The sequence below is a fragment of the Salmo trutta genome, chromosome 20 (assembly GCF_901001165.1).
Source record: "Salmo trutta chromosome 20, fSalTru1.1, whole genome shotgun sequence".
NCBI lineage: Eukaryota > Metazoa > Chordata > Actinopteri > Salmoniformes > Salmonidae > Salmo > Salmo trutta.
Genome location: NC_042976.1, coordinates 16,669,144 through 16,681,785, shown reverse-complemented (window position 1 = coordinate 16,681,785; position 12,642 = coordinate 16,669,144). Strand labels below are relative to the sequence as shown.

The window sequence follows — 12,642 nt, the reverse complement described above, 5'->3', positions numbered from 1 at the left end:
TTTGTTTTTCCGTAATAGTTTGCAAGCCCTGACACATCCGATGAGCATCAGAGCTGGTGTAGTAAGATTCCATCTTAGTCCTGTATTGACGCCTTCGCCTGTTTGATGGTTCATTGGAGGGCATAGCGGGATTAGTGTAAAGCTGAAGCTCTAGCCTTTATCTCAGTGTGGATGTTGCCAGTAATACCTGGCTTCTGGTTGGGATATGAACACTGTATGTATGGTCACTGTAATGCACTTATTGATTAAGCCGGTGACTGATGTAATAAACTCCTCAATACCATCAGAAACATATTCCAGTGTGCTAGCGAAACAGTCCTGTAGCTTAGCATCTGCTTCATCGGACCACTTCCGTATTGAGCACATAAGCGGTACTTCTTGTTTGAGTGTTTGCTTCTAAGCAGGAATAAGGAGAATAGAGTTATGGTCAGATTTGCCAAATGGAGGGCGAGGAAGAGCTTTGTATGCGTCCGTGTGTGGAGTAAAGTTGATCTAGAGTTTTTTCGCCTCTAGCTGCACAGGTGACATGCTGTTAGAAATGAGGTCAAATGGGTTTCAGTTTTCCTGCATTAAAATCATCAGCCAAAAGTAGCGCCGCATCTGGATGAGCATTTTCTTGTTTGCTTATGGCCCTATACAGTTCGTTGAGGGTCGTCTTTGTGCCAGCATAATTCTTTGGTGGTATTTGACAGCTCTGAAAAATATAGATGAAAACTCTCTAGGTAAATAGCATGGTCTATAGCTTCTAATGGGATATTCTAACTCAGGTGAACAGAACCTCGAGACTTACTTAATATTAGAGATTGCACACCAGCTGTTGTTAACAAAGAGACACACCACGCCCCTTGAGCTTACCCGACGTTGCCGTTCTGTCCTGCCAATGGTACCCGCACATCGGCCTCTCTTTCTCTTCCGAATCAGGGATTAGGGCCTGGTTCGGGTTAAGCATTATGTCCTGTGTCGCCGACTCATTGAAGTATAAATCTTCATTGAGTTTAGTGATCACTGTTGTAATGTCCAGGAGCTCTTTTTGGTCATAGGAAATGATGGCGGAAACATTATGTACAAAAAAATTAAAATCAGGAGCCAATAAAGCGAAGCGGCAACTATAAATTCCAGCTAAATTGTTTTTTTCATGCCATTCTTTTTTTGTAGAGATGGACCTATAAAATATATGCGGTTTCCATGACGTACTACATAGAGAGTTGGTGAGGCTAGAGTTTATATGTGTATTAAACACGTTTCTAGCTCTGCTATTTGATGTTGGTCAATGTCATCCTTTTAAATTTGCTTCTAGTTTAGCATTAATGTAATGGTCAAAGATTGTACACTACCGTCAGACAAAATATTTTCTTAGGCAAACCGAGTAGCTAGGAAGTTTTGGTTCTGGATTACGATTACTGACAGAGAAGTATCCATCCTACCTGTGTCTTTGCATGTGAACTTGGCCTTGGGGTCACAAATCCTCTTGGTGCCCTCACAGGCCACCTCATCACTACCGTCCTCACAGTCTTTGTCCCCATCACACCTCCAGCGCTCTGGGATACACGTACCGTCTTCCGTACAGTGGAACTCATCCCCACTGCACTCTATCACAGGAGGCAATGCTGCAAGGGAAAAATAAATAAATAATTATACAATGGGTGGGTCTAATCCTGGAAGCTCATTAGTTAAAACCACATTCCAACCAGTGTCTATTCCACAAGTTACCACCGGCTAAAGCTATGACGTTGAAATGCTGTTCCATCTTACTGCACAATACACTGTCTCATCAGCCCAGCCAGGCAATTTATGAACTTGATCTCCACTATAAAAGCATTTAGACATTATCTCTTGTTTCATTAAGACTTGCATTTGATTTTCAACAGCGGAGATTTGTATAAATCTTGCTGTCTGTCTCGCCGACATTTGCAACATTGTTTCAATATTGAAATTCAATCTCCATTTGTCGCATAGAAATAAACGTGTCGGGATGAGACAGACAGGCAGGCAGCTTTTCTCAGCCAGTCAAAATCATGAATCAGCTGGCATAATTTTTATGGATATATGGAAAGAAATGTTAGTAAAAAACTGGTCAAACGAAATGAAATGCAGCTAGAGTGCTGTCTTTCCAGCTTCCGTTTGAAGTGACTGTGTTGTTGGCTAGCTCCCCTGAACAACATTGTCCTGACGAGAGAGCGCATTTTCTATGCCAGCTGAAATTGCGCATCATTAGCTCATTGTTATGGATGTATCTAAATAAATGGCACTAGAAAACAACTTAAACAAACGCAAATGCAGCTCCTTTGCTGTTGTTCTGGCTGCACTGTTTGACGTAACTTTAAGTTAGCTGTGGTTGGCTAGCTAGCAAGCAAGGGATAAGAACGTTGCCAGCCAGTATTGCAATGGAACATTTAGAATGAATGACTGGGTTGCATCCATAGATACAGAAGAAAAAGACAATGAATGAGTTGCATCTCTGGCAACCGAACCGATAGAACGAACAACCTGCCGGCTTGGGTAGCAACCCTAGATTTGTGTCGGGACTGTATCTTGTGGAAAGATGAAATAGTCTGAATAAATTCATTAAAATAATTTTTGGGGAAAATATGTCAATCATTATTTGAATATGTTGGTAACCCATTGTATAAAAGTAATAATGCCCTCAAAACCGGTGTTTGGAGGATATATTGGCACAGTTTGCCGTCCCTCGACGAACAACACCCTTGCCAATATATCCCCCAAACACCGGCTTCTCTGGCATTATCACTTAAATAGAATCCTTCTGTGAATGTGAAAATTGGTTCCCAGTGGGCAAACTTTTGACAATATTGGGTTATGTAAATTCTATTCCATTCAAAGCTATGGCAAAATGATCTGTGTGATTGATCTTTCAAATGTTATTTTTAATCATGCTAGGTAGTCAGTCACAAGACCGACTGTATTCAACCTAACCATTTCCACATTGCCAGGAAAAAAAAAACTTCTGAAATCAGAGATCAGAAGTATTTCCATAACAGTCAGGGCCTTCCGAGCCAGAGCTTTAACCCCAGGGGTGGACCACAACCCAGCAACACTACACTGTGTTAGAGTAGAAAGGAAAAGGCTGGAGCTGGGCCTGGACATCAGGACACGGTTTGATGAATAACTTCCTCATTCTAGTGACAAGGTAGTGAGCTGTGAGCATTTCAGCTGCTCGGGCTAGGCTCAGCTTTCTGAGGTAATTATACCAGAATAAAATATTCAAATCTTGATGTTGTACTGTTGTGAACAGTAGATGAGATTAGATCAGCAGAGCGAGAGCTGAGAGAGGAAAATTAATACTTAAGGACATTAGACCAGGTCAATTAACAGTTAATTTAAAATTAAACAAATTATCTTTAAAAAATATATATATTTCTACTGATTTAAATGCCAAATGAATAATTAATAGTTACGCTCAATGCTGCATGTGCAGTAATGAGGATGAGTAGTTAGCCCACCTTGAAAGCATCTACAGTGGCTTGCGAAAGTATTCACCCCCCCTTGGCATTTTTCTTATTTTGTTGCCTTACAACCTGGAATTAAAATACATTTTTGGGGGGTTTGTATCATTTGATTTACACAACATGCCTACCACTTTGAAGATGCAAAATATTTTTTATTGTGAAACAAACAAGAATTAAGACAAAAAAACTGAAAACTTGACTGTGCATAACTATTCACCCCCCCAAAGTCAATACTTTGTAGAGCCACCTTTTGCAGCAATTACAGCTGCAAGTCTCTTGTGGTATGTCTCTATAAGCTTGGCACATCTAGCCACTGGGACTTTGGCCCATTCTTCAAGGCAAAACTGCCCCAGCTCCTTCAAGTTGGATGGGTTCCGCTAGTGTACAGCAATCTTCTCAACTGGATTGAGGTCTGGGCCTTGACTAGGCCATTCCAAGACATGTACATGTTTCCCCTAAACCACTTGAGTGTTGCTTCAGCAGGGTCATTGTTCTGCTGGAAGGTGAACCTCCATCCCAGTCTCAAATCTCTGGAAGACTGAAACAGGTTTCCCTCAAGAATTTCCCTGTATTTAGCGCCATCCATCATTCCTTCAATTCTGACCAGTTTCCCAGTCCCTGCCAATGAAAAACATCCCCACAGCATAATGCTGCCACCACTATGCTTCACTGTGGGGATGGTATTCTCGGGGTGATGAGAGGTCTTGGTTTTGTGCCAGACATTTTCCTTGATGGCCAAAAAGCTCAATTGTTGTCTCAACTGACCAGAGTACCTTCTTCCATATGTTTGGGGAGTCTCCCACATGCCTTTTGGCAAACACCAAACATGTTTGCTTATTTCTTTCTTTAAGTAATGGCTTAAAATGTCTTAAAATGGTGCTATGGACAGATACTCCAATCTCTGCTGTGGAGCTTTGCAGCTCCTTCAGGGTTATCTTTGGTCTTTTTGTTGCCTCTCTGATTAATGCCCTCCGTGCCTGGCCCGTGAGTTTTGGTAGGCGGCCCTCTTTTGGCAGGTTTGTTGTGGTGCCATATTCTTTCCATTTTTTATAATGGATTTAATGGTGCTCCATGGGATGTTCAAAGTTTCTGATATTTTTTTATAACCCAACCATGATCTGTACTTCTCCACAACTTTGTCCCTGACATTTTTGGAGAGCTCCTTGGTGGTGCCCCTTGCTTCCGTTTTTTATTTTTTTTATTTTTTTTAAACAAGTTATTTTTTTCATTTCACTTCACCAATTTGGATTATTTTGTGTACGTCCATTACATGACATCCAAATACAAATACATTTAAATTACAGGTTGTAATGCAACAAAATAGGAAAAACACCAAGGGGGTGAATACTTTTGCAAGGCACTGTACTCACGATGTTGGGATAGTTAACATGATACTTAGTGCAGAGTACATTAATTTGTCAAAATGAGGGATGGCACTATCACTTATGAAGTTGCATTTGCATTACGAATTCAAAAAGTGCTACAATAAGGAATTACAAAAAACAGCACGGTTTCTCTCACCAGCTCCAGACCCTCCACAGGTGGTGTTCTCATCACTGAAGTCCCCACAGTCGTTGTCCCCATCGCAGGCCCAGTGGTCTGGAATACATCTCCCACTGGAGCACTGGAACTGGGTGTTGGAGCAGTAGTGGACACAACTCAACTCGTCACTACCATCTCCACAGTCATCATCTTGGGACACAGAGGAAAAATAGCAAGTTTACTCCTTCATGTCATAAGAATGTACATTAGATTGGGGAGGTCTCAGAAGTCACGTTTCAGGCAAGGTAATCGTACTCTGCACATCCCACTGGGCACAAACTGGTTGAATCAAAGTTGTTTCAATTTAATTTGTCAAAGTAATGTGACATGGAAAATACATTGGATTTGAAAAAAAGTCATCAATGTGTTTTGAGGGTGAAAGGATTATGTTATCATGGTAACCAATTTTCAACATAGACAAACGCTGTATAACGTTACATCCACTATCAGAAAAAAATGACAGGTTGGGCAGAAACTCCTATTGAAGAGTTGATATATGTACAGTTATTCCTTTGGTCTCCATTCCAGGGTTTTAACCAAGTTCAGCCCTGCTTAGCTTTGATATTTGTCACTGACTAAAACCATGTGCAATTGTGAGAATGATCATTAAGAAAGCTCCACTTAATAACAAAATAGTTGCTATCAAAGTCATTCCAAAGGGAGGTCTACCAGAGCAAATTAAATGTAACCATATTTTCTGAGTCATAAATCATCAAGTATGCTATTTAGGCCTACAATACAGTATATAGCATTTGTGAAGTCATCAACAGCTATTGTTTCAATTCAACTCAGGGTTCAACTGAATTTGAAATGTTGGATTCATGTCTCCATCCCAACAAAAAGTTAAAGTTAAAGAATAGGAGTAAATCAAATCAAACTGCATTTAAAGTTTGATTTGATTTAGTCCTATTCTTTAACTTACATTTTTGGTTGAGATGGAGACATGAATCCAACATCAATTATTAATTTGTAGACAAACTCAAATCAAATTTTATTGGTCACATACATGTGATTAGCAGATGTTATTGTGGGTGTAGCGAAATGCTTGTGCTTCTAGTTCCGACTGTGTAGCAATATCTAACAAGTAATATCTAATAATTTCACAACAAATACCTAATATACACAAATCTAAGTAAAGGAATGGAATTAAGAATATATATGGATGAACAATGTCAGAGTGGCATAGACTAAGATACAGTATATAGTATAGAATACAGTATATACATATGAGATGAGTAATGGAAGTTATGTAAACATTATTAAAGTGACTAGTGCTCCATTTATTAAAGTGGTCAATGATTTCAAGTCTGTGATGGCAATTTAACAGTCTGATAGCCTTAAGATAGAAGCTGTTTTTCAGTCTCTCGGTCCCAGCTTTGATGCACCTGTACTGACCTCGTCTTCTGGATGATAGCGGGGTGAACAGGCAGTGAACAGGGTGGTTGTTGTCCTTGATGATCTTTTTGGCCTTCCTGTGACATCAGGTGCTGTTAGTGTCCTGGAGAAAAGATAGTTTGCCCCCGGTGATGCGTTGTGCAGACCGCACCACCCTCTGGAGAGCCCTGCAGTTGTGGGCGGTGCAGTTGCCATACCAGGCTGTGATACAGTCCGACAGGATGCTCTCAATTGTGCATCTGTAAAAGTTTGTGAGGGTTTTAGGTGACAAGACACATTTATTTAGCCTCCTGAGGTTGAAGTTCTGTTGCGCCTTCTTCACCTCACTGTCTGTGTGGGTGGACCATATCAGCTTGTCAATGATATGTACGCCGAGGAATTTAAACATTCCACCTTCTCCACTGCTGTCCTATCGATGTGGATCGGGGGGTGCCCTCTGCTGTTTCCTACAAGTCCACGATCATCTTCTTTGTTTTGTTGACGTTAAGTGAGAGGTTATTTTCCTGACACCACACTCCCAAAGCCATCACCTCCTCCCTGTAGGCTGTCTCGTTGTCATTGTTGGTAATCAAGCCTACTACTGTTGTGTCATCTGCATACTTGATGAATGAGTTGGAGGTGTGCATGGCCACGCAGTTATGGGTGAACAGGGAGTACAGGAGCGGGCTGAGCATGCACACTTGTGGGGCCCCAGTGTTGAAGATCAGTGAAGTGGAGATGTTGTTTCCTACCTACACTACCTGGGGACGGCCCGTCAGGAAGTCCAAGACCCAATTTCACAGGGCGGGGTTCAAACCCAGGGACTCAAGCTTCATGATGAGCTTGGAGGGTACTATGGTGTTGAATGCTGAGCTGTAGTCGATGAACAGCATTCTTACATAGGTATTCCTCTTTTCCAGATGGGATAGGGCAGTGTGCAGTGTGATGGCGATTGCATCATCTGTGGACCTTTTGGGCCAGTAAGCAAATTGAAGTTGGTCTAGGGTGACGGGTAAGGTGGAGGTGATATGATCCTTGACTGGTCTCTCAAAGCACTTCATGATGACAGAAATGAGTGCTACAGGGCGACAGTCATTTAATTCAGTTACCTTTGCATTCTTGGGTACAAGAAAGTAGCATGGCCATCTTAAAGCATGTGGGGACACCAGACTGGAATATGGAGAGATTGAATATGTCCGTAAACACACCAACCAGCTGGTCTGCACATGCTATGAGGTTGCGGCTAGGCATGCCGTCTGGGCCGGCAGCCTTGCGAGGGTTAACACGTTTAAATGTCTTACGTCGGCCTAGGAGAAGGAGAGCCCATAGTCCTTGGTAGCTGGCCACGTTGGTGGCACTGTGTTATCCTCAAAGCGGGCAAAGAACGTATTTAGCTTGTCCAGAAGCAAGACGTCAGTGTCCGCGAAGAGGCTGGTTTTCCTTTTGTAGTCCGTGATTGTCTGTGGACCCTGCCACATATGTCACGTGTCTGAGCCGTTGAATTGCGACTCCACTTTGTCTGTATACTGATGTTTTTCCTGTTTGATTTCCTTGCGGAGGGAATGACAACTCTTTTTGTATTCTGCCATATTCCCAGTCACCTTGGTTCGCACTTTGTTAGGGTAGTCACAGTGGGTACAAGATCTCCTATACACTTCTTGATGAAATCAGCAACCGTCTCAGTGTACACGTCAATATTATTCCGCGTGATCAATCTTGAAGCGTGGATTCTGATTGGTCAGACCAGCTTTGAATAGTCCTTAGCACGAGTACTTCCTGTTTGAGTTTCTGCCTATAGGAAGGGAGGAGCAAAATGGAGTCGTGGTTAGATTTGCCAAAAGGAGAGCGGGGGAGGGCCTCGAAAGGATCCCGGAAGTTGGAATAACAATGGTCTGAGAATCCAGATGGCTGTACCAACTCCGACAGTATATCCCGGGGGAGCCATGTTTCCGAGAAAAAGAGTATGTTACCATCCCTGATGTCTCTCTGGAAAGAAACCCTTGCCCTGATCTCATCAACTTTGTTATCCTGGGACTGAACATTAGTGAGTAATATACTCGGAAGCGGTGGGTGGTGAGCGTGCCTCCTCTGATATCCTTTTGTTCTTCCCGGCTGTTTGTAATAACACATAACATTTTCTGGGATAACAATGTAACACATAAGAAAACGAAATAATGCAAAATAATGCAAAGTTTTCTAAGAACTAGAAGAGAGGCAGCCCTCTCTGTCGGCGCCATTGTGTTCCTCCACCAATAGTGGAGGAATTCAACTTGTTATTGAATTGTGTTTGGTTGTCAACACAACCAAATATCAACATTTGAAGGGGATCTTGTATTTTCTGCTTGGATAGTTCCATCTGTGCCATTGACTTAGTCTGGCTTTAATTCCAGTTTGTCTACAAGTTAATAATTGATAATGTTGTATTCACATCTCCATCTAAACCAAAAATCTAAGTTAACATTAGCATACTACATCTAGTAGCTACTTGTTGAACTTCCATCCTCTCAGGCTAGGGGCATATTGTATGAATTTATGGTTGGATCACAATCACTGTTATAATCATTGGCCAGTACCGAGATGTAAGTCAAACCACAAGTCCAAATCCCTATCTCCATCCATGGATAATTTAGGAAAGGGACCATTTTAGCTAGCTAGCTAGCCACCGTAGAACAACAACACAACAACACAACAATTCAACTTTTGTTCTGTCAATAATGACATTTGGCTTGTGATGTGATTACCATGAAGCCAAATCCAACCTGGCTTCCCCTGGATACTTTTTTTTGGTGTGACAGGACCATTCACAGTTGAGCTCACTCAGTTTAGCTCAACGCTGATATGCTATTATTTTATATATTTTTTATCATGGGAGGCCAAATGCGCTCGGGCTTCCCTTACATTCAATGTTACAGGTGGCAGCAATGTCATACTCTTTCTGACCAGACAGCTTCAGATAGCCTAGATAAGCTACACATACTGAGACAGCGAGGCGCTGTTTCGTTCGCTTGGTTGTGTTGACAAGTTAACAAGTTATATGTTGGATTCACATCTCCAACTAAACCAAAAATAAAAGTTAAAGAATAGGATTAAGCCAGTGGCTCAGATGAAACTATCCAAGCATTAGATACAGTGCATTCAGAAAGTATTCATACCCCTTGACTTATTCCACATTTTGTTGTGTTACAGCCTGAATTCAAAATGGATAAAAATTGATAAATTCTATCTACACACAATACCCCACAATGAAAAAGTGAAAACATGTTTTTAGAAATGTTTGCAAATGTATTGAAAATGAAATACAGAAATATCTAATTTACATAAGTATTCACATCCCTGATTAAATACATGTTAGAATCACCTTTGGCAGCAATTACACCTGGATTGTATAATATTTGCACATGATTATTTGTAAAATTATTCAAGCTCTGTCAAGTTTTTGTTGATCATTGCGAGACAGACATTTTCAAGTCTTGCCATAGATGTTCAAGACGATTTAAGTCAAAACTATAACTTGGTAAGCAACCAGTGTATATTTGGCCTTGTATTTTAGGTTGTTAAATTGTAGTCATTTAGCAGACACTCTTATCCAGAGTGATTTACAGTAGTTAGTGCATACATTTTCATATTTGTCCATACTGGTCCCTCGTGGGAATCGAACCCACAGCCCTGGCATTGCAATTGACGTGCTCTACCAACTGAGCCACAGTTGATTATTGTTTAGCTAAAAGGTGCATTTGTTTCTCAGTGTCTGTTGGAAAGTAGACTGAAGAAGGTTTTCTTCTAGGATTTGGCTGTTCTTAGCTCTATTTATGCTACAAAACTTCCTAGTCCTTCCTGATGACAAGCTACCCATAACATGATGCAGCCACAACCATGCTTGAAAATATGAAGAGTGGTACTCAGTGAAGTGTGATGTTGGATTTGCCCCAAACCTAACGCTTTGTATTCAGGATATAAAGTTAATTTCTTTACCAGACTTTTATTTGTAGTTTTACTTTGGTGCCTTATTGCAAACAGGATGGATGTTTAGGAGTATTTGTATTCTGTACAGGTCTTCTTCTTTTCACTCTGTCATTTTGGTTAGTAGAAGTAACTACAATATTGTTGGTAGGAGTAACAACAATACTGTTGGTTCATCCTCAGTGTTCTCCTATCACAGCCATTAAACACTGTAACTGTTTTAAAGTCACCGTTGGCCTCATGGTGAAATCCCTGGCAACTGAGTGAGGAAGGACACCTGTATCTTTGTAGTGAAAAAAAAAATGTAAAAAATGTGACTGTGTGTATTGATACACCATCCAAAGTGTAATTAATAACGTCACCATGCTCAATTAGACATTTAATGTCAGCTTGTATTATTTTTACCTATCTACCAATGCGTGCCATTTTTTTGTGAGGCATTGGAAAATCTCCCTGGTTTTTGTGGTTGAATCTGTATTTGAAATTCATTGCTCGACTGAGGGACCTTATAGATAATTGTATGTGGGGTACAGAAATGATGTAGTCATTCAAAAATCATGTTAAACATAATTAGTCCATGCAATTTATGTGAATTTTTACTCCTGAAATTATTTAGACTTGCCATAACAAAGGCGTTAAATACTTATTGACTCAAGACTTTTCAGGTTTTCATTTTTTATTAATTAGTAAAAATGTCTAAAATCATAATTCCATTTTGACATTATGGGGTATTGTGTGTAGGCCAGTGACACAACATTTACATTCAGGCTGTAACACAACAAAATGTGGAAAAAGTCAAGGCGTGTGAGTACTATCTGAAGGCAACCAAACACAATTCAATAGGACTTTTGTAATACAGTTAAAAGCCTAAAGTTAAGGCTCTCTTACTGTAACTATAAATGTCTTCTTATGTAATCATAGGAAGTGTGCATGTTTAAGATAGCACGCAAAGATTGCAGGTCTGTAGAAATCTTCACAATTGCTGATTCTGCACAATAATCTGTGCAAATCTCAAACAGCATTGATCACTTGCACTACATACTTCTACTGTAATCTCAACTGCAATCCAGAACAGTTGGTTGTTCTATTAGATAAAGCACAGACAACACATTAAGTTGTTGTATAAATACCAAATATCTGATAAAGTATTCCCATTTTAACTTTTTGTGCTTTCAAATGGTTGAAAGCGCGCACATTGATAACACATTTAGATGACAACTAAACAAAAAATGGTTGAGTAAAGGATATAATCTCATTGATCAATGTCTCAACCAAATATTACCCAAATATCCAAGTTGAAATGACGTGGTGTGCATAGTGGGAAGAGTGTGGTTCTCCGAACCACTTTCGTTACAGAAGGAGATCGTGGTTGATTTCAAGGTTGTGGGTTATACAAGGTGCAAGTGAAATGTACAGTAGCTCAGTGTTTTTCTACTCCGGTCCTCAAGTATTCTGACCTCAAAGTTGTTTATTTTTGTTGAAGCCCTGATGGTTGTTGAGGAAACACTGCTGTAGGTTTTCAGTAGGAACGTACCTGAGTCACAATGCCACTTGACACTGATGCATCTCCCATTGGAACAGCTGAACTGGGTGAGTGGTTCACAGGTCGGCAATGCTATAGACATAAGAGCAAAGAGACAGTCAACTACAGTTATTTAAAGCCCAAACCCGTAGGGCTACATTTATTCTGAAAATACTTTGTCTAAAACTGGTTACAAACACTCCATTCCAACTCATATTGCAACAGTATATATTGTTTTGTGTGTGGTCAACAGCACACCCTTAAAACAAGCCCTGTATTAACCCACAGTGTCCCGATTACTAATCTTTTTCACTATATGTGTGTTGCAGGTTGAAATCAATTCCTAAGTAAGTTAATAAGAGCTATCTCAACACCACACTGAATGTTATGCTAAACATATGGAAATGAATGGAAATATGGCTAACGAATATTCTAATACTTGAGGTGTTTTTTTATTTCACCTTTTTTTATGCAGGTAGGCCAGTTGAGAACAAGTTCTCATTTACAACTGCGAACTGGCCAAGATAAAGCAAAGCAGTGCGACACAAACAACACAGAGTTACACATGGGATAAACAAACGTACAGTCAATAACACAATAGAAAGTCTATATACAGTGTGTGCAAATGTAGTAAGATTAGGGAGGTAAGGCAATAAATAGGCCAAAGTGGCAAAATAATTACAATTTAGCAATTAAACACTGGAGTGATAGATGTGCAGAAGATAAATGTGCAAGTAGAGATACTGGGGTGCAAAGGAGCAACAAAAATGTAAAACA

At 40.3% G+C, this 12,642-nt stretch overlaps 1 protein-coding gene across 1 annotated transcript in view; it reads right to left on the bottom strand.

Moving 5' to 3' along the window:
- The window catches only part of LOC115156297 (low-density lipoprotein receptor-related protein 1B-like), a 575,728-nt gene that overhangs the window by 225,419 nt on the left and 337,667 nt on the right, over positions 1-12,642 (bottom strand). Inside the window, exons 19-21 of the mRNA XM_029703749.1 lie at positions 11,878-11,958; positions 4,989-5,159; positions 1,425-1,607 (exon numbers count right to left, since the gene is read on the bottom strand). Coding sequence (XP_029559609.1) covers positions 1,425-1,607; positions 4,989-5,159; positions 11,878-11,958 — 435 coding nt within the window. The remainder of the gene's footprint in view (positions 1-1,424; positions 1,608-4,988; positions 5,160-11,877; positions 11,959-12,642) is intronic.